This window comes from Brassica napus, chromosome C1, assembly GCF_020379485.1.
Source record: "Brassica napus cultivar Da-Ae chromosome C1, Da-Ae, whole genome shotgun sequence".
Taxonomy (NCBI): Eukaryota; Viridiplantae; Streptophyta; class Magnoliopsida; order Brassicales; family Brassicaceae; genus Brassica; species Brassica napus.
Window position 1 is genome coordinate 8,258,487 of NC_063444.1, and position 20,609 is coordinate 8,279,095.

Genomic DNA, 20,609 nt, shown 5'->3' on the forward strand with positions numbered 1-20,609 from the left:
ATATATATATTTTTGGATTATTATTTCATTATTAAAATCGTAACTATATATAAAGATTAGTAAAATATTATTTTATTGTCATATTCAAATATATTGTAACATTTCACAAATTTAGAATGTTTTTAAAAAATTAAACTTTTCGCTTCATAGATTTATATTATCGAGTAAATAATTAAACATTTAGTTTTTGTTTAATTTTTAAAATAAACTATATAGTTTTAGTTTTGTTTTCATCGGTTTAAGGTAGTAAAGATTAATCATTGTTAGATAATATGATTTTTGTTATTTAAAAAAAACTCTTTATAATTTTAAAAGTTAACATCAACAAATATTTAAATAATAACATATGGAGGTATAGTTTTACAACATTAAATTATATCTATTTAATTTATATTATCTATAAATCTAATGTATCATCTATTGTTTAAATCCAATTATTGATAGCCCAATAAAAATTTCTGGTATGCCCAAAATTTAAATGATAAGATTAGAGATTAAATAATTGGAATTAGATTTTCATTGTCTCTTTTGGAATAAATATTTTAATATTTGTTGATGTTAACATTCATGTGTGATTTTTTTTTTTTAAATGGACCTAATAGACGTATTATTAGAAAGTCATGTTACATTTATAAGAATATGTCTATTAGATCCATTTATAAGAATATGTCTATTAGATCCATTAGGTCTAACATGACTTTCTAAGAATATGTTTATTAGGTCCATTTTTATAAAAATCACATATGAATCAAAGTTGTGACTTCTGTTTAATATATAAGATTTATGCATATATAAATCTATTTCTGATACATTCGGATACTTTAAATATTTCAGTTCGGGTCAGATTCAGTTTCGGTTCTCTAGATACCAAAATTTTAAATATCTTCGAATATTTAACCAATTACTATTCGGATTTGGTACTACCTTTTGGATCAGAATCGCTTCAGTTTTTCGGATTCAGGTTTTTGATATGATATTTAAATAATATATGAGTTAAATACAAAATAACTCAAATAAATCAGTTAATCTTTCAATATATGAAGTCCATATTCAATAAAATAAATATATAATAGTAAGCTATAAATACATGTTACTGTTTCAAACAATTACTTTGTTGATAAATATGAAAAAACCATAAAAGTCTGAAAATATAGTTAGTGTTAAAATGTTTACTTAATGATGTGAAAATAAGATTTTTATGTATATAAAAATGAAACTAAATCTCGGGCGGTTGCATAGATAAAGGTCTGGTACTGTATTACAAAACAAACTATACAATGAAAAGTGAAAACTATACTGACGCAAATAATCGTGTGATTATATTACTTTTCGTAGATGACGTGGATATCTTATCCACCGTCGATTAAATCTTTTCGCAGTGAACCCGCACAGCTCAACACCACCACCCCTCGGACCATCTCACCGCGTCTCGACCCAGAGGGCTTCCTCAGTCCTCCGCAACTATCCCTTGCGTTCTTACTTCTCTCCCGATCCAAACTCTCACCATTCTACAATTTTGATTCAATTCGATTCACTCTCTCCCAAATCTCTAATCCGATCTCGAGATTCAATCCTCCCCCAGATCACCTTTTGTTTCGGTTCATGATTTTGATTCCGTGAGACCTTATGGATTCGCATCCTTCCTTAATCGGAAGGTCCATCGGCAACAGCAACCGATCCAGCGTAGATCTCGGTCGTTCAACACCTTCCTCTCCTTCCCCTTCATCGCTATCCAAATCGATCTCCGATGCAAGTAGCCAGAGCCTCTCTTCGATCCTCAACAACCCACACGGAGGCAAATCCGGCGTCTACGGCTCCGACGCCTCCTGGGTTGGCTGGTGGTCATCCTCAACCTCCGTAGCTCCCTCCGAGTTCGCGCCCGTTGCTTCGACCAAGCTCCCCGGGTCGGACCTCACCAGATCCGACTTCCACGGCTACGTCTCCTCGATCTCCGACTCTCACGCTAGGTTCGAGGATATCAGGAACCACGCCAAGGAAGAGAGCTCCGGGTTTGATCAGGAGAGCCACGTGTCCGGTTTAGCTTCGTGCCTTCGCGAGGTTCCTTCGCTCTACTTCAAGGAGGATTTCGCGTTGGAGGACGGAGCTACATTTCGCTCCGCGTGCCCTTTCTCGACCCTGACGGAGAATCTAGCGCTTCAGGAGAAGCTGTCGCAGTATCTTGATGTGGTGGAGCTGCATCTTGTGAAGGAGATCTCGGTGAGGTCTGATTCGTTCTTTGAGGCGCAGGGGCAGTTGCAGGATTTGAATGTGAAGATTGTTGAGGGGTGTAGTAGGATCCGCGAGTTGAAAGAGACTATTAGGCTTCTTGATAGGAATTTGGTGGATTCTGCTCGGCAGATTCAGGAGCTGAGCTCGACTAGGATTAATATGTTGGAGCTGCAGCGTAAATTGAGGGTCATTTTGTATGTTAACCAAGCTCTCTCTGCACTCAAATTGGTAATTGTTCTCAGACTGATTTGCTTAGAGTAGTGTCAAGTTAGCTACTTTTGTGTGTTTCCACTGTTTTCTTGATAGAAGTTTGATTCTTTATTGTTCAGCTTGTTGCGTCCGCAGATTGTGCTGGAGCGTTGGATATAACTGACGATCTCCAGAACTTGTTGGTAAGTAATCTGTGACTGATGTGGGGGGTACTGTTAGATGGTTAGATTGATCTTTCGTAAGAAGCTAAAATTGTTTTATCTCCTTATCAGGCCGGGGATGAGCTAACTGGTCTACATTGCTTCCGTCACCTTCGAGATCATGTCACTACTTCCATAGAGTCTATAAACAGGTGCGAATATGATAACTGACTAAAATAGGCTGTGTTCAGTTTGACTGTACTGCTCTTTTAGGAGAAGCGTTTAAATTGTTTGAGCTTTTGTTTTAACGGCAGTAATTAGTAAAGTGTTTCTTAAATTTGTGGATAGAATGGAACACAATTGGACCCAGTGGGATTTCATGTCAATTGTGCCAAGTACCAAACCAGCCAACTAATTCTGATCTAGTGATTATGTTTTTAGTTCTGTTGTTGAGCCTCTTGGATTTTCTCTGATAACGAAGGCAGTTGATATTTTGAAAAATGCTTACAGGGTGTTGCAGCTATGTTTTTTCCTTCTGTGACATTCTTTGGCAGCTATGGTTTATTCATAGCAAATAGTATCTCTGTAATCTGCAAAGGTCACTGTTTCTTACTGTATATCAATCGTTTCATGCGGCAGACATTTTCTCCGTCTGATGATTAGGAATATACCCAGGCTCGTAGGCATTTGCGTCAATTAAATGTTTAGTATATTGATTTTCTTTAGCAGTGCTGTTTCGTGAAATTTCAGTAGTTCACTGTTTTAGTTCACCTTCTATATTTACCTATCCTGTTTCTCTATTACTCTCTTTAATTTGTTTATTTGGTCTAATGTCTGATAGCTTGTTGATTTTTTCTTTGTAGTATTCTCACAGCTGAATTTATGCGTATCTCAATACACAATACTGGGGAAATAGATGTACTGATTTTATCTGCTGCAAAAAAACGTGGATCCATATCTTCTAACTGGGAGACGGGTGAAGTAAGTCTCATCCGATACAGATGCATATTTTTAAAGAATTTGGGTTTTTTTTTGTACTATGTGGAGCTTAATTGTGGGTGTAAAACTGAATAGATCTTTACCTATGAGAAGCGGTAGATTAATCAGAAAATAAGTGGAAGAATATCCAGCATGACTCGTGATATTAATCTTCCACCTGTACAGGTTAAGCTAGAAGAAGAAGATACGTCTACCTTATGTGATCGGCTTCTTCCTCTAGTAATTGGATTGCTACGAACGGTGAGTGGCCGTTCCCTTATTTTTTTCAACACATGCTAGCATTGAGGTTGACAATGTTTTTTTTTTTGTTTTAATATCTTCGTTAGTGCTATCTCTCTGGTCATTATTGTTGGTTCGTATTAATTGTTTAGTCTGAATGTTTCTCATTTGTTTTCCCTTGAACTGTTTATTGTAGGCAAAGTTCCCATCAATTTTGAGGATGTATCGTGAGGCACTGACATCTGAAATGAAAAACGCAATCAAGAACGCAGTTGCTGAGCTGCTTCCAATTCTTGTTGCAAGATCGCTCGAATCTGATTTTTCACATGGGGAGCGCTCAGTAGATGTTGATGGTGAGATTATAATTATTATTACTATGTATTAAGATTGTCATGTGACTTAGTTTGTCGGATACATAGTTGAACATAAGTTTGGTACTTGAAAATACTGTATATTTACATATGCTTGTTTTTTTTTTGTCCTCTAACTTAGTAACTTGATCTGAGACCCGCTGGGACGTAGTATACATGGAAATTAGTCAACTGATGAAGAATGTTGGCTGAAGATTTATTTTTATCCTCTTAGGATAATGCATTTTACTTCGCTGGTAGTTTGTCTCTCCAGAATCCATTCTTATTGCTAGTGTGTATACAGGTGGTGGATTATCTCTCGCGAGCAAGTTGAGGGCTCTGTCATCTGAGGCATTTGTTAATCTCTTAACTGCTATATATCGGATTGTTCAGGTAATATATGCATCAATTATGAATTTTTTTTTTATTTAAACAAGCATTATAGAAGTACTACATATATGTCTATTTATGTTACACCATTGGCAGCATCTTTATTTTGATTTTGATACATATACCTTATTGAGGCTTAAAACGTTTCACCCTCTTAAGCAATTAGACGATTGGTTAAGATGTAACATGATTTCATTTCATTTAGTGAATGCAGGCACATCTTGTTCGGGCTTCAGAAGTGAAAAAGGCAATTGAATGGATCCTCTGCAATATCGATGGACATTATGCAGCTGATTCCGTTGCTGCTGCAATTGCTGTTGGTGCTGTAGCGGCCGAATCAATCCAGGAAACAGGTTTCCTAGGCGAGCCATTAGTGTCTTCTCCATTGGGTAAGGCTATCTCAAAGGCTACTCCGTTGCAGAGAAAATCAAGCGACACATCAAGCTTGATAAACATGTCAAGAAACTTCAGGTTTTCTTGTTTATTTATTTATGTATTCCAATTTGTCGCAGTTGCCTGTAACACAAGCCTTTGTTATGCTTGAAACTAATTACTTTTTTTTTATTTTTCTTATTTATATAGGGCCGATGTCTTGAGAGAAAACACAGAAGCTGTCTTTGCGGCCTGTGAGGTTACTCATGCTAGATGGGCAAAGCTACTAGGAGTCCGTGCTCTTCTTCATCCAAAATTGAAATTGCAGGAGTTCATGAGCATTTATGATCTCACCCAAGAATTTATAACAGCTACGGAAAAGGTATTTGTTCATAACTTTTCTTTTCATAGAAGAGATAAGAAATTGCATTGCGTGTTCTTGCGTGACTTTTTAATGGAAATTATCAGATTGGCGGACGGTTGGGATCTAGTATTCGAGGGACGCTGCAATCACAAGCCAAAGCCTTTGTAGATTCCCAGCATGAAGCTCGGGTTAGTCTCTGTATATATACCTTTAGAAGTTTTACAGAAAGAACATCTACATCTCTGTTTACTTTCATGGCTTACAAAAAAAAATGGGAGAAAATAGTTATACTAAGAGCAATATGCCCAAAGCCATCTCTATACTTTGTGCAGCAGAAAGGTTAACTTACATTTGATAACAGAGTAGTGTTGAGCTACATTGACTTCATCCCATAGATGCATTTTCCGTTATTATTTTACCATCTAACTTCTTTCATTATCAAGTGTTCTGGTCGTTATTCTAAGTTTTATCTTGCTTTGCTGTAGATGACAAAACTGAAAGCTGTCCTTGATCAAGAAACATGGGATGAGATGGATGTTCCCGAAGAATTCCAATCGATAATCAGTTCTCTTTTCGCATCCCAGGAGTTGATTTCAAGGAAAGTTGATGATGCTGATACTATAACATACCACAGAAACCCGCTCACTCCCAATGGGTCTCTCACTTCAGGAACTGAAGATCAAAATACTGAACTACGAAATGAAAATTCTGAATCTAGTGAAGGTCCTGCTGTTAGTAATGCACAAGTGAAATCTACAGTTTCACCTGAGTCTCTTGAACGAAGCAAGGCTGTTGTATCTTCAGTTGCGAATAATCAAAGTAATCAGAAGGCGCATGGAAAATCTAACCTTTTCTATCAAGGAGTTGGTTACCACATGGTAAACTGGTTAGTTTTCTTGTTATGCATCGTTATGTTATATATCCGTGTTCTCTAGTAATTCGAATGGCTGTTGATTAATGAATATGTCTCTCTATGCTCTATCTATTTGTACCATTTGCTAGGCTTGATTCCTTAATGTTTATGTTTAGCTGCTGTCCCGGCTGTTAATTTTACTTATGCTGATGCAATTCCTTGTATGTCTGCAGTGGGTTAATATTACTCAAGATGTTGTCAGAATACATTGATATGAATAATTCTTTGCCAGCTCTGTCCTCGGAAGTTGTTCTTCGTGTTGTTGAAGTTTTGAGATTTTTCAACACTAGGACATGCCAACTTGTCCTGGGTGCTGGTGCTATGCAGGTATAAATATGCTTTAAATGTTGAAAATAGTAATGGTCATTGCTGATTAGTGTTATTGAGTTTTCTAACCAATGATCTGTGTATCTGTTTGTCTATTTGCCATTGAACTTTTTAACATAAATTTTGGTTCTTGTTTACGCAAAATAGATGTAATCTGTAATATTGACCGTTTGAGTGGGCATTTTCATGCTATAGGTTTCTGGTTTAAAGTCCATAAAGGCAAAGCACTTGGCACTTGCAAGTCAAGTAATCGACTTCACTTACACTATTATTCCTGGTAGGTGATATTTTGTCATTTGTTTCTAATTTTTGCAGTTATAATGTGAGTTTAACGGAGTTAATAATGTATCGTTCTTTTTCTGGGCCTAGAATCCAGAAGAATTATGTTTTCAAAAGTACCTGAGACGAGAAAGCCACTCTTGTCAGTAGAGATTGATAGAGTCGCTCAGGTATGTTTTTCTCTTTGTCTGCTGCCTTTTTTTCTTTCTCTTTACTCTTACAGGTTCTAAGGTTTTGGATGTCGTTGCACGCCTGATAAGAATGTAGTTGAAACAAAATCCACACTAGTTGTTCATCTCTAGGTTCCTAGAATATAAGTGTTAAGATGGCGGTTTTAGTGTCCGTTTCCATTAATTCTGGATTCTCGCCGATTGTCAGGATTATAGGGTTCATCGAGATGAAATATACGCAAAGCTGGTCCAGATAATGAGAGAAAGACTGTTGGCGCATCTTCATGGGTTGCCAAAAGTTGTTGAGAGCTGGAACAGACCACCAGACAGCAATAAACAAACTAAAGAGTTTGCCTGGCCACTCACAAGGGTGATTTATTCTCATTCACTGATCTTATAAAGATAATAATTTCACCAATCTTATATAGATAATAATAGATGTTTAAAGTGCATTTCGTTTTACAGGAAGTTGGCTACCTTCATCGGGTCTTATCCGAGACATTGCATGAAGCAGATGTTCAAGCAATCTTCAGGTAAACATATACGCAACTTCCGTAGAAAGACCAAGGCTGCACTAAATAGTACTTTGGACTAGAGTTGACGTATTGTAGGATAGTAGGCAACCAGTTGTTTGAATTAGAGTGAAGTCAAGTTAACAAAACAAGCAATCTTGTGCTAGGGCACCTCAGATTGCATTTATAAGAGAAATCTCGATAACTATCAAATAGTCTTACATTTGGGATCTGAAGAACTTAAATTTTATGGCTACAGAGATGAAGTCTTCGAAGTTTTCTTGTTATTTATCCTTGTTGCCAACCATGTGTCGAATTACTTGCAGTGGTTCACTCATCTTTTAGCTTTATAGTATAAGACAACAGATTACTGTTTCTTTCTTATAAATGCATAAGGCAGGAAGTACTCTTGCGGGTTCTACTGTCACTTACTTTACCTTACATTTTCATGGTCTTTGTAGGCAGGTGATTTCAGCCATCCACACCCAAACTTCTCAAACGCTTTCCAACTTAGAGATAAGCTCTCCAGAGGCAAAGAAAAGGTAGCTTCATATCCTTATATTTGAAAAATAAACCAACTTAACTTCTGTAATAAACATGCGTCTGGTTTTAATCAGGCTAAAGCTTCACGTTGAGCTTATCCTCAAATGCATCCGATCGTTGCCATCCGACAATGCCAATGAATCAGGCATCCCAAACTGGGGACAACTAGATGAATTCTTTGCACAACACTTTAAAGAAGAAGAAGAAGAGGGAGGCGAAGCTGAGTGATGAAGGCGTCTTTGTACATCAATTTGTTTCTTCTCACTTCCTAGATAAAGTGAAAAAAAAAATCAGAATTTTGGTATGAGGATGGATGCTCGTCTTGTAGATTTAAATTACAGGTAAAAGATTCCTTCCTTCTGCTGCCTCCATTGCTAATGCAAAACCACTCTGCAACCAAAAGGCACCAAATCAAATACAAAATTATAATCTATGTTCGTCTCATCGGTTTACATCTTGTTTGACTAAAGTGATCCTTGTAGATCGTGAAAAGCATAACCACGTTTTGTTCAGCTACTGCAGAATTTTAATAGTTTCAAACCTATTAAATGCAGGCATATTAGAGTTGTGTGGGATCAGATGAATATTATATCAAACTTTGAAGTATCTCTGTAGAGTAACATTATCTCTTCTCGTTTGGATTTTCAGGTTACCTCAATGTTGCTTTTTATTATCCTCTTCAAATGCGAGTAGAGGTACGAGTGAGTGATTGGACACGATATCTTAAGAGAGGCAGTTGATTTAGACGTGTATATTTATTTTTTTCCAGTGGCAGAAACGTTTAAAAGTGATTTGTATTGAGTGTTTTCATTTTAATAAATAAAGTTTGTTTCGAGGGTTTTCAAAATTTAATCACGAGTTAGAAATATTAATAAGCTGCCCACGATTCAGCGTAGAAAGTTCAGACCTAATACATTAAATATTACAAGAAAATTCAAACCGACCTATCTATCTTTGTTTTACATTTTTATACTGACTAGATCCGTTTCCATGTTTTTATTAATGGGTTCCAATCTTTTTAGTTATCAGTTATTTTTTACAAAATAATTTTAAAATTTAGTTTCTCCGGTTAGGTAAAAAGAACAAAACTATATTATTTATTTAGAGGTAATACTAATTCTTTAGAAATAAGTCAAATTATTATTTAGAGTTAATACTAATACCTTAGAAATAAGTCAATTTTGTAGACTAAATTTCAAATTACTGTTTAAAATTTTGTTATGCTAGACATTTTGATTTTAATTATCTAATTGATCGTAAACATGTGCATCCAGGACCTCAAGTCGGGTTCAGATCGGTTCTTGTCGAATTCTGATCTTTTGGGTCAAGAAAATTTTGGACTCAATAGGTACTTTTAGTTTTCCGGTTTGGTTCCCGGATCGATTTATATTTGGATCCAAGTCAGTTTGGTTGCGATTTTTAAAACTTGTTAAAAAATATGTGCTTGATGCAAAACTTATCGGAAGTTCCAGAGTACTGTATGCAAAACTGTTCCTTGTGTTCGTCTGCTATGGGGAGAGCATGTCCATCGAGAATGCCATACATAAAGAACTGCCTGCCGATCCAAGTATTTTGTGGAGAGCTTCATCGTGGAATCATCATCCATGAAGCTATTTATCAAATATCGCACATGTCGCCAATAGTTTGATCATCATATATGTAATAAAGTTAGAGATAATATGATGATGTAATATGTGTTATTCGCTATTAAAAAAAGGACATGGAATACATGAACTGGAATCGAAAACTCAGAAAGACCCAAATCCCAAAAATGTCGGAAAATCCAAAAACTTCCAAAAAATATATTTAAATATGGAAAATATCCAAACCTTTACTTGAAACCTGATCCAAAGACTCGAAAAGAACCTATAATTTTAACCGAACATCCGGGTTTTTTTTTTGAAAAAATTTGAAATTTTACTTAAACTTTGAAACGGTAACCGAATGCTCAACCCCAAAACTTAAAAAAAATATTTGTAGTACCAAAATAAAATGAATATTCAAATATATTTAATATATACAATATTTTTTTTGGAATATGTACCCATGCGTCCTGAAAAACAATATTCAAAATATTAATTTGTTTTTACCCATATCCATTCCAAACTTATTTTTTCATGTCGGTTTGGGGTTGGGTTTTCGGTCTGTATCAAATATCCACGCTTATTGTATTGCTACATATCATTTTATATATATTTTGACGTACTTTTGGCATGAATCTAGCAATAGCAGGAAAAAGGTAAGACATGTTTCTCAATGGGTTTGTCTAGAAATTGTTACATTTAAGATTTTGTCATTCTTCCTTCACTGGAGTTGTTGTACAGAGATTACTTGTTAATTGTAATGCAATTACCTGTGTCTATGATCTTGTGATCTGTATCAATCTTTCATTGCAATTCACAGAAAGATTAATCTGCAGAACTAATTATAAACTCTAAAAAGCTATGGTACGAAACTGCCACCAATAAGAACTAACACAAATGAAGACAATACCAGGCTGTTTTAGAATCATTCAACCCAAGATCCATCACATGGTATGAGGTTAGACACGGTTGAAAAAATTAAATGGTCGATCACATTCCATACATAAATAGTTTTCCTCCCAATATGAAGACAATTTGGCCGACATAAACATAGCAGCAGCTCGAGCTTCATAGACCTGATTCAGTCAGGTAGTCATCAAGCCTCTCTACAACCATATTGTATTGTCCAGGAGTCATTGGTTCGTCATAGAAAAGACCAAGGCTTGGGTGGTCTTCTTTATTGTAACACCACCAGCTCCCTACAATGTAAAGCAAAAAGTAGCACTGGTTCATTAAGAACAACTGCTTTGGGAACAAAAAGGCTAAAGATTTTTACCAAAAAAAAAGCAAAAGATTCATCAGAATCAGTCATGTTACCTTCTTCCCTCGAATGACAACATTTAGCTCTCCTTGGATTATCATGTACTTTATGCCACTGATGAACAATCCCGTTGGAGCAAGCATTCCAGGCTCAGCAAAAACACTGTTGATGCCACTGATTTCCTCAGGCTTCAACTAAAATAAAGATGATACTAAAACGGTAAGAGAAACAGAAACATAAACCCGACACAAGTCAGACTCAGCTTTTCACTAAGATTTTACTACAGCAAACAACATTTCAAGTACACTTCAATCTAGAACACAAGCAACTTCCCTAGTTCCAAAGTTTAAAACCTGTGATTTTCAGACAATTTTCAGAAGCTTTTTCCTGTTATAGCAATTTGTATAAGACGCCAAGACACAACAATCACTCAAGAAATGGTCAAAGAGATAGGCTTAACTTTGCTCAAAAGGAATAGATTCTGTTACCATCATGTAGGCATTGTGGTAAACCAATCTGATAGGCCACTCAACACTTTTGAGACAACTACGTGAAGTGTAATGACCCATTGTCGAAAACCAGTCACAGGTGTTGTCCCGGTTAGTTTTGTTCTCCGACGAATTGCTTCGAGAATGAACGGAACAGACTCTACAAAAGAGACAATGAGTTAACCAAGTGCCACGGATCCTAGGTTGTAGCAAGCCGACTCATTGAGAGTGTGAGACCAAATAAGTGACATGACATGTCAGAAACACGTTTAAAACCAAACCCAAGGACTTTGTTTATGAAATGAAGATTGTACCTTATTCGTTAAATCTTTCCTCAGCTCTCTCGTTCCAGAAACACGCCTTACCATGAACCCCACTAACAAAAGATATACCCTTTATCATACACCTCCTTCGTACAATAATCAAGGCCAAACACACTATCTAGAGGCATAGGAAACCTCCGGAAAATAGAATTGAGGTTTACATTTGATCAGTATGCTGCCAAGTAAGCAAGTCTTACCAAATATATATGCAGTGAGGTACATGGAACGCTCAGAAATGGAAAGATGGCTCATGTGTTAGACCATTTCATCATTGATACACTCCCAATCCGCTACGCCTTTCTTTCTCTCTTACTCGCCTCCGGCGAACAAAAACAAAAAATTTATCTTTTTCCGCTCGATCCTTGCATCTGATCCTCTCATGTAGCCATCTCCATCCCTCACCTCCCGCCCCTCATCTCATCTGACCCCAAAAGAAACCAAGACAAAGAAAAGATAACAATGTCATATATACAGGGAGAAAGGGAGAAAGAAATCAACAATTACGAGATAGCTCACTGTGTATATTACAACTCCAGTCAAGAGCTTTGTTGAATTTCATGTGGGCAGAAGACCATTTTCTCTATCCACTTAGTTTATAGTAATATAAGTCAACATAGAATGACGATGAAAATCAGTAACAACATGGGTTCTTTCATCTTTTTTGAGACATCATATAATCTTCACAAAGAGGATTTGGTGTTTTCTGGAATAGTCCCCCTCCTACACAATATGAATGTTATGTATGTTATAATAGCACAAATAAAATATGGATTTGATGTATTAAATTTCACTTACAGGTTTAGCTATAATGATCAAATAATATTCAGGATCGTGAATATGTGGGATCTTCATTCAGGAAGGCATATGCATAATAACTTCAACAACTTCTTAAACTATGCACATCACACATCACGATGCTTTTTCAATAGTTATTTCCAGAACTGGTGTAGCTGAGATTATCATGGACATGTGACTATAATCCTTTTGTCCGGTGTGGAGTATTCAACAGATTGTATTGGCCCAATATGGCATGCTAAAACAGAGTCGCATGATCTCGTGGAGATAGGCCACACTCTTAGAGTCCAGTTATCAAGGTATCTTCAATCATTTGAGTCTGGCATTTGATTAGTAAAACTAAGAGTCCTATGATTTCCAATAGTAACTACTAACTACAAATGAAAGCGTTTTGTACTTACCACAAAAAACATGAAGGTCGTACGGAGATCCTCCTCGTTCTACTTCCTGTCACCATTAAAAAATCATTGTTGGTGATAAAACAAGAGTTAGCATATGTTAATGTGTATACATATATACCTTTGAATGTGTCACAAATGGAACAATCTCATCTTCTGCGTGTGTTGAAACGAGCAAAAGAGTTCTGTGTTTCCCAATCATTGTTGTAAGTTCTGTAAGAATGTTAATATGGGATCTGTTATATGTTTAACATGTTAGTGTCATCATCAGAGATAAGCATGCTCCTTAATCACTTTTTTTCTATTTTTGGATGTAATTAAGGGTAATACAACCATCTCACATGCATTTATCTTTTTTCACATGGCATATGCGGAATTAATTTTTAGAATTAATGTTAAATGTTGGTAAACTATATTTGTGAACAACATTTAACACTACCTCATCATAAATTTCATTTTGCTAACTCAAACTCTTCTTCCAGGAGTCCATCTTTAGTTTCATGTTTAGTTGGTTGAAGATATTATTCCAGCGAATCCTTTCTTCTGTTTATTTATATACAGAATCTATATCTTGAACATATTTTAAAATTAACTGGATATTTATTTAATAGATAAGACCAATGATTATTAGTCAATAACACACGTTTTTGGGTGGAGAAAACTAGTCAATACTCATTAGTAATAATTCAACAATATTTAATCTTAAGGATCCTAATTACGACTTCAAATGATGTAGTTGCATTGTACAAATCTGATTGCAGTCAAGATGACATCAAAGGATGAAATATTTTTAGATTTGAGTGAAAGAAATGTAAATTTTGAAGGAGAGAAAGTTTAAATAGAAATAATATTTTATTTATTGATATTATCCAATTGTTCGGACAATATATATACAGTTTATTAATTGATATTATCCTATTGTTCGGACAATACTTGGCTTGCCTTGAACGAATAACGAATTTTTCGACTTGTACTTGACTTGTCGGAAACGAGTACTTGTTATTTCGAGTCCTTGTCCAAAAATATGTTACTTGCCTTGTTCGATTACTTGCTACTTACAAGTATTTATTAATTACTTGGATATATTTCCAAATTTCTAAAAATTACTTGATAGATAATATTTTACGTGAGAAGGTTACGAAAGTTTGTTTTATCTACTCGACTTGGTAAAAACACGAGAGTTATTTTAAATAAAATATTTTCACCTGATATAAAAAAAGAAAAAGATAGAATTCTATAAGAAAGTATTGTTTACTTTTTACAACAAAAAAATATTTGTTTAGAGCTTTGATTTTTATGGTTTAATTATCATTTTTTTAGTTGTAAAACAAGTATCAAGTAATATCAAGACGAGTCAGAACTTTTTTATGATACTTGTTAATTCCAACCAGCAAGACGAATACGGATAAAATAACGGGTATAAAACAAATAACAAATATTTGTGCCCAACCCTTATTCGTCATTCGTCATTCGTCATTCGTCATTCGTCATTCGTCATTCGTCAATCGTCACAGCTTAGAGAAAAGCCATTTGACTCTATATTACCAAGTTACCCCTACACTCATCATAGGGGGACCGATCTTCCCTAAGTTTATCCAATGGGTAATATCGTAATTTGATAACAGCCAATTTTCCCCCATTGCCGATCAAAAACAGGAAACCAAGGAACGCGCGGTTCGTCTCGATCCCGTCCTCTCATGGCTGTTGCAGGGACCTCGTTTGATTTCGATTTCGATTTCGATTTCGAGCTCTTCCTTTGAACGATCCAATCTCTCATTAACTCCGTGACTTGTGGGAGAGATTCTGTAACTGCTGGAAAACTTTTTCGTGATTTTGATTCGAAGGTTTGTTCTCTTCTTTGATCTCTGAAGTTTGATCCGGGTTCTAGGGCTCCGTTTCTGTGGATTTCTCTTCTCATTGAAGATGATTGACTTCGTCTATGATTGTTGATTCACTTCTCTTCTAGGGTTTTATTGTGTTGAAGAGCTTTCGTTTGATTATATTAAGCTTTGAATTATGGTTAATTTTAGTTTATTGGGCGTTTTGTTGCAATGAATTTTGAAAACACGAATTTTTCAAGAGAAGAGTAAATTGAAAATCATATATGTCTGAAGTTGAGGCATTTTAGTTTTATGATTAGTAGGCAATGTGGATTACGAAGGCATTTAAAGGAATTATATCTTTCTTTCTTATCAAATTGATTAAGGTGTTGTTGATGATAGGTATTGGTGTTTTTGTCACTCTCTAACTCTATCGTATGTTTTAGATTAATAAGAAGTGAAATTATAAGATCTTTGAACACATTTCAACTGGATCTATATTCTTGTTTACTTCACTTTCCAGTTTACTATTACTTTTCCCATTTTTGTACATTTGCTAAATTTTGTAGATTTTTTTTTGATTATTGGTTTAAGCTCTTCAATTGGGTGGTAGTAGAAGAAATATAATATGCCATGCTATGGCTCTGAACATGATTCCGGCACACTTATGAGTCCTTGTGTTTCTATTTATGTATAGTTTTGAGAGTTTTGTATATTTTTTTTTCGATTTTTAAGACTTGGCTAGTACAAATGAATTTATGTCTTTTACTTACGAATATATTGTTTGTCTTCCAATTCCATTCTCCTGGTTAATTGTTCTGGGGGATTTTCACTGAGGTTTTGCTTCCGTTTTGTGTCCCTTTGCAGGTGCGTCTTCTAATCAACGCGACAGCTGAGAATTTAGCATATATGTCCTGCAACTCTGCAAGTTTGTCATGTGCTACTGCGTGTATATTTTTGTATAAATAAAACAGTGGACTTGCTAAAGATAAGGGAATGTCAGCACCTGGGAAGTCTGATTATTCTTCTGGTGGACCAGATAGGCCTTTATACAGGTCTAACTTAGCTTCACAGATGGCAAGATCTAGTAGCTTTCGCGAGACTATGGAGCAACCTGTCTCATCTTCTCACGCGAGCATGTTGAGGACCACTTCACCATTAGCACAAACCGATGTTACAAATTTCTTCCAGTGTTTGCGTTTTGATCCTAAGGTGGTTGCCGCAGATCACAAGTCTGTTCGTCAAGGTGACTTTAAGCGTCATGTGAATATTGGCCTTGGAATTCAAGGGGATGAATCTCCAAGCACAACTCCGAGAGGGAAGTTAACTCCATCCCCTATACCAGAAGAGATCAAAAGACTAAAGGCTGGTCTACGGGAAAACATCGTGAAGGCCAGGTAGTTTATTACGATGAGTTGATACATTTTGTTTGGAGTTCTGTTTACCTAATTGAATTTTTGTTATTGTTGCAGGGAGCGTGTGATAATTTTCAACGAAGCTTCGTCTGTATTTAACAAGGTTTTTCCTACTGTACCCACAAAGAAAAGGTCTCGGCCAGAAGGGTTTTCCGTCGCCAGAGAAGGTTCCCCGCACCTGGTTTATCCTTTTCTTAAGATCGTCCCCAAATCTGCTCCTCCAGAATACGCCACTCTCGCAACGACCTCCTCCTCCCCGGCGGCGGCTACTTCCGGAGTTATAACGAAGCGGTCGAGGAAAGACGACGGAAAAGGACGGCGACTCAGGATACCTGCTCTTTGCGCCGCTAGGCTTTTTCAGTTAACCGGAGAGCTCGGTCATAAATCCGACGGCGAAACCATCGAGTGGCTTCTCCAGCAAGCTGCGCCGTCGCTTGTCGCCGCTACTGGCACCGGCACCATCCCGGCGAACTACTCCTCTCTAAATGTCTCCCTCCGGAGCAGCGGATCGACCCTCTCCGCGCCGCCGTCGTCGAAATCGGTGCCTCTCTACGGCGCTCCCGCAGCGTCCGGTGATCACACACCGCCTCTTTCAGGGTTTCAGAGACCGAGTAGTCTCATCAGCGAAGTGACTAAGGAGCCTGGTCCCGAGAAGAGTAGCAAGAACAAGGTTTGTCCACATAGTGGAATCGTGAGGATTTATATCTTCTCTTTCATTTTTCACAATTCTTAAAATTGATCTTTGCAGCTAGTTTTGGAACTGGACATAAGCGGTGATAAGTCCATGCAGAAGAAGGTCATGAAGAAACTTGCTGCACTCAGTGGTAATTTACAAAAGCTCTTAAAAGCGAATACAGATTATGAACAATCACGGACGCTTCTTAGATATACGTATAGGATTGATTACACTAAGCGTTGTGCCATTTCCTTGCTTGCAGTTGTGATTTGCCATTGAAACTATTATTTTCATTTACTTCATACTTTTCAGTTGTTTAAAATCGAAACGGTTTAGTCAGTATTTATATTAACGATGTTGTATATTATAGTACTACTTTGCTTCCCTGTCTTTATCTCTGAATGTTCTGAGTTGTCTTCTATTTTTTTCACGTTTAGGAATCAATTATATATCCCTAGATCCGGAGACAGGCACCTTAACCATTAAAGGAGACATTGAATTAAATACGGTACTAGAAAAGGTGGAAAGGTATTGCAGTTGCAAAAGAGTAAAAGTTTCAGGTGAGCCCGCCATGATGGCCGAGCCAAAGAAAATGTATAAAAGGGGAGTTTCGCAAGGGAGGGTTTCTATGGGAAAGGCACTCACTAGTGAGCAAAGTCTGCGATCAACCGCAGGTTCAGGCGACTCATGCTCAGGGATCAACATTCCAGGAAAATCAATCATCACACCTCCTAACGTGAGGAACCTAGATGCTGATTGGTACTCCTTCTGTGATTTCCTTGACCAACGCATGCGTCCATTGACTCTCTCTGGGTGCACAGCCAAAGACGCCATTGATTTTCTCCGCATGCGGCAGACTTCAGGCAACGCAGAGGCCCTTGTTGGCCGCCTCAGTGCTGCATGTGAGGCATACGGCATAACACCCAAGGAAAATCCTTTCCGCAGCTTAGCTGTAATATCATACGTGAAGGAGACGAGGGAGATTACTCGAGAAGCAGACTACGTATTAGTTTTTTCGTGCAATGACAACCTTGATGAGGACGAGACACATTTAATTGAAGCCATCTCGAAAGAGTTACACGAGCGAGAGGTTGCTCCTTTGACATATAATCTATCTCAGAGAGAGAACCTAGATGGGGACATGCTTTACAGATCCAGTGTTGGTCTAATGGTAGTTTCAAGTAGTTTGGCCTATAGTAGTCAGTCTCTAGATCATTTGGCGGCGATCATGGAATTTTGTAAAGCAAAACACCTTGTTATTATTCCTGTATATCTCAAGGTAACACCTTCTGACATTTGTGGTTGGGAAGACCGTTTTGAACAAGTACTTCCGTCGTATTTAAATTCTATCCAGCCAGACAGAATCCAGAAATGGAAGGCGGCTCTGACTGATGTGGCATCCATTGATGGACATCAATGGTCAGAAGGGTAAATTGACTTCTCCATGTCTCTTAGTATTTGTACAGTGTGGAACATGTTTCTCTGAATTTTTCTTTTAGAAAATATCCGAAGGCTTACTAGTGGAATATTGGGAGTTATGTACTTATATTGTTCTTTTAAAAAAAATTGTTGTGTAGGAGTCAATTTATGCTTGCCAAGAAAGTTGTAAGGAACGCATGCTTCAGGCTACATTTGAAAAGCAGCAAGAACCTGGTCAGAATCTTAGCATTGTTAAATCACCCCCAGCCTTTAGAGGCGGAAATTGAGGGAATCTGGGGCATGGCAGGAATAGGGAAGACATCCATTGCTAGAGAAATTTTTGAATTACTAGCTCCACAATATGATTTGTGCTACTTTCTGCAAGACTTTCATCGTATGTGTAAGAGCAAAGGGTTGAGGCAAATACGTGATGATTTCCTCTCTAAAGTATTTAGAGAAGAAGAACTATGTCTAGGCGCTTGTGATACAAAACCGAGTTTCATGAGGGACTGGTTCCAGAATAGAGAGATTCTCGTTGTTCTCGATGACGTGAGTAATGCAAGAGATGCAGAATATGTATTTGGAGGGTTTAGCTGGTTTTCTCGTGGGCACCGAATCATTTTAACCTCTAGGAGTAAACAAGTTCTTGTGCAGTGTAAGGTTAAAGAGCCATACGAGATTCAAAAGTTATCCGATTTTGAATCTTTACGTCTCTGCAAACAGTATTTAAAAGAAGAAAGTGCCATCATGTCCGAGCTAATGAGCTGCAGTAGCGGTATACCACTGGCTCTCAAGAGTTTTGTTTCCTCTGTATCGAAGCAGCATATGAACGATATGAAGAAACATCTTCAAAGCTTGCGGATAAACCCTCCAACCAAGATTCAGGAGGCATTTCGGAGAAGCTTTGATGGACTAGACGAAAACGGAAAGAACATATTTTTGGACCTTGCATGTTTTTTCAGAGGGGAGAACAAAGAGCATGTGGTGCAATTACTTGATGCGTGCGGTTTTTTTACATATCTTGGAATTTGTGATCTCATTGACGAGTCTCTCATTAGCCTTCTGGACAATAAAATAGAGATCCCTATTCCTTTTCAAGATATTGGTCGATTTATTGTTCGTGAAGAAGACATGGATCCATGTGAACGTAGCAGATTGTGGGACTCTAACGACATCATTGATGTATTGACAAACAATTCAGTAAGTTGGCATATGTTATTTCCTTTATAGTTATCCTTTATAACGCTAATGTTACCCTACTTATGTGATGTCTTCGTCAGGGAACAGAAGCGATTGAGGGAATCTTCCTGGATGCGTCTGACTTGACCTGTGAATTAAGTCCTACTGTGTTTAGTAACATGTACAGACTTAGATTGTTGAAGTTTTATTGTTCCAACACCTCTGGGAACCAGTGCAAGCTAAGTCTACCACAAGGCCTCGACACTTTGCCTGATGAGCTACGGCTACTTCACTGGGAGCATTACCCTTTAGGATACTTGCCTCAGAAATTTAGTCCGGAGAACCTTGTAGAGATAAACATGCCGTATAGCAACATTGAGAAGTTATGGGAAGGGAAGAAAGTAAGTATTGACATGTTATGGTATTTTAAGCTACTTACATTATTTTCTCAAGCTTGCCATCTGATGACTCATCCTTGCTTATTTATGTTGTAAACAGAATCTCGAGAAGCTAAAGAAAATCAAACTGAGTCACTCCAGAAAATTAACTGATGTCCTGACGTTATCAGAAGCCATGAACCTTGAACATATTGATTTCGAAGGGTGTACGAGTATGATTGACGTTAGCACATCTATTACTCATCTTGGGAAGCTTGTTTCGTTGAATATGAAAGACTGTTGTCATTTGCGAAGTCTGCCTTCCATGGTCGATCTAACTTCTCTCAAGCTTCTTAATTTGTCTGGCTGCTCAGAGCTTGAGGATATTCAGGATTTTTCACCAAACCTGGAAGGGCTATATCTGGCTGGGACTGCCATAAGGGAACTTCCATTTTCAGTCGAGAATCTTACTGAACTTAGTACGCTGGATCTGGAGAACTGCGTAAGGCTTCAGAAACTGCCATCCGGAGTAAGGAACTCGAGATCTATTGTCAACCTTAAGCTGTCTGGCTGCACAATTCTTGAGCTTGGGAAGCGGAAAAGGTGAGTTTGGAAGCGCAAAGGGATTGGAAGGGTGAATTTGTAAAAGAAAGTCTGTAACATAACTGAAGCAGTGTATTTCCTAAGCCACAATAGCCATATCCTTAAGTACCTTATGCCTATAAATAAGGCTATTGGCTCTCCAAGCTTCGTACGCCTCTATCCTTGTGGTAAATGAAACTTGTGTTGCAGTGAAACACTGTTGCTTCACCTGTAGAATTTTTGCTTGAGATGGTTACAGACAGCTTTAGAAGCATG

At 37.3% G+C, this 20,609-nt stretch overlaps 2 protein-coding genes across 3 annotated transcripts; both read left to right on the top strand.

The window, feature by feature from the left end:
- The first annotated feature begins 1,332 nt into the window (after positions 1–1,332).
- On the top strand, positions 1,333–8,857 carry LOC106377089 (vacuolar protein sorting-associated protein 54, chloroplastic). Of its 2 annotated transcripts, XR_001275747.3 has the most exons (19): positions 1,334–2,457; positions 2,559–2,621; positions 2,712–2,791; positions 3,443–3,560; positions 3,744–3,818; positions 3,994–4,150; positions 4,452–4,540; positions 4,752–5,008; positions 5,120–5,291; positions 5,378–5,461; positions 5,759–6,159; positions 6,360–6,513; positions 6,709–6,790; positions 6,883–6,962; positions 7,171–7,332; positions 7,428–7,495; positions 7,936–8,016; positions 8,092–8,358; positions 8,666–8,857. XR_001275747.3 is itself a non-coding variant. In XM_013817251.3 (18 exons), exons 1-18 carry the CDS (start codon positions 1,627–1,629, stop codon positions 8,243–8,245), a joined length of 3,108 nt encoding a protein of 1,035 aa, XP_013672705.1. In that variant the 5' UTR covers positions 1,333–1,626; the 3' UTR covers positions 8,246–8,857. The 2 variants fall into 2 exon arrangements, 1 of the variants encoding a protein (XP_013672705.1); XM_013817251.3 differs by having other exon boundaries at positions 1,333–2,457; positions 8,092–8,857.
- A 5,614-nt stretch (positions 8,858–14,471) lies between these two features.
- On the top strand, positions 14,472–20,581 carry LOC106377086 (disease resistance protein RPP2A). Its single transcript, XM_013817249.3, has 8 exons — positions 14,472–14,709; positions 15,553–16,082; positions 16,158–16,770; positions 16,849–16,924; positions 17,214–18,204; positions 18,354–19,395; positions 19,476–19,775; positions 19,873–20,581. Exons 2-8 carry the CDS (start codon positions 15,682–15,684, stop codon positions 20,356–20,358), a joined length of 3,909 nt encoding a protein of 1,302 aa, XP_013672703.1. The 5' UTR covers positions 14,472–14,709; positions 15,553–15,681; the 3' UTR covers positions 20,359–20,581.
- Positions 20,582–20,609: the final 28 nt, after the last annotated feature.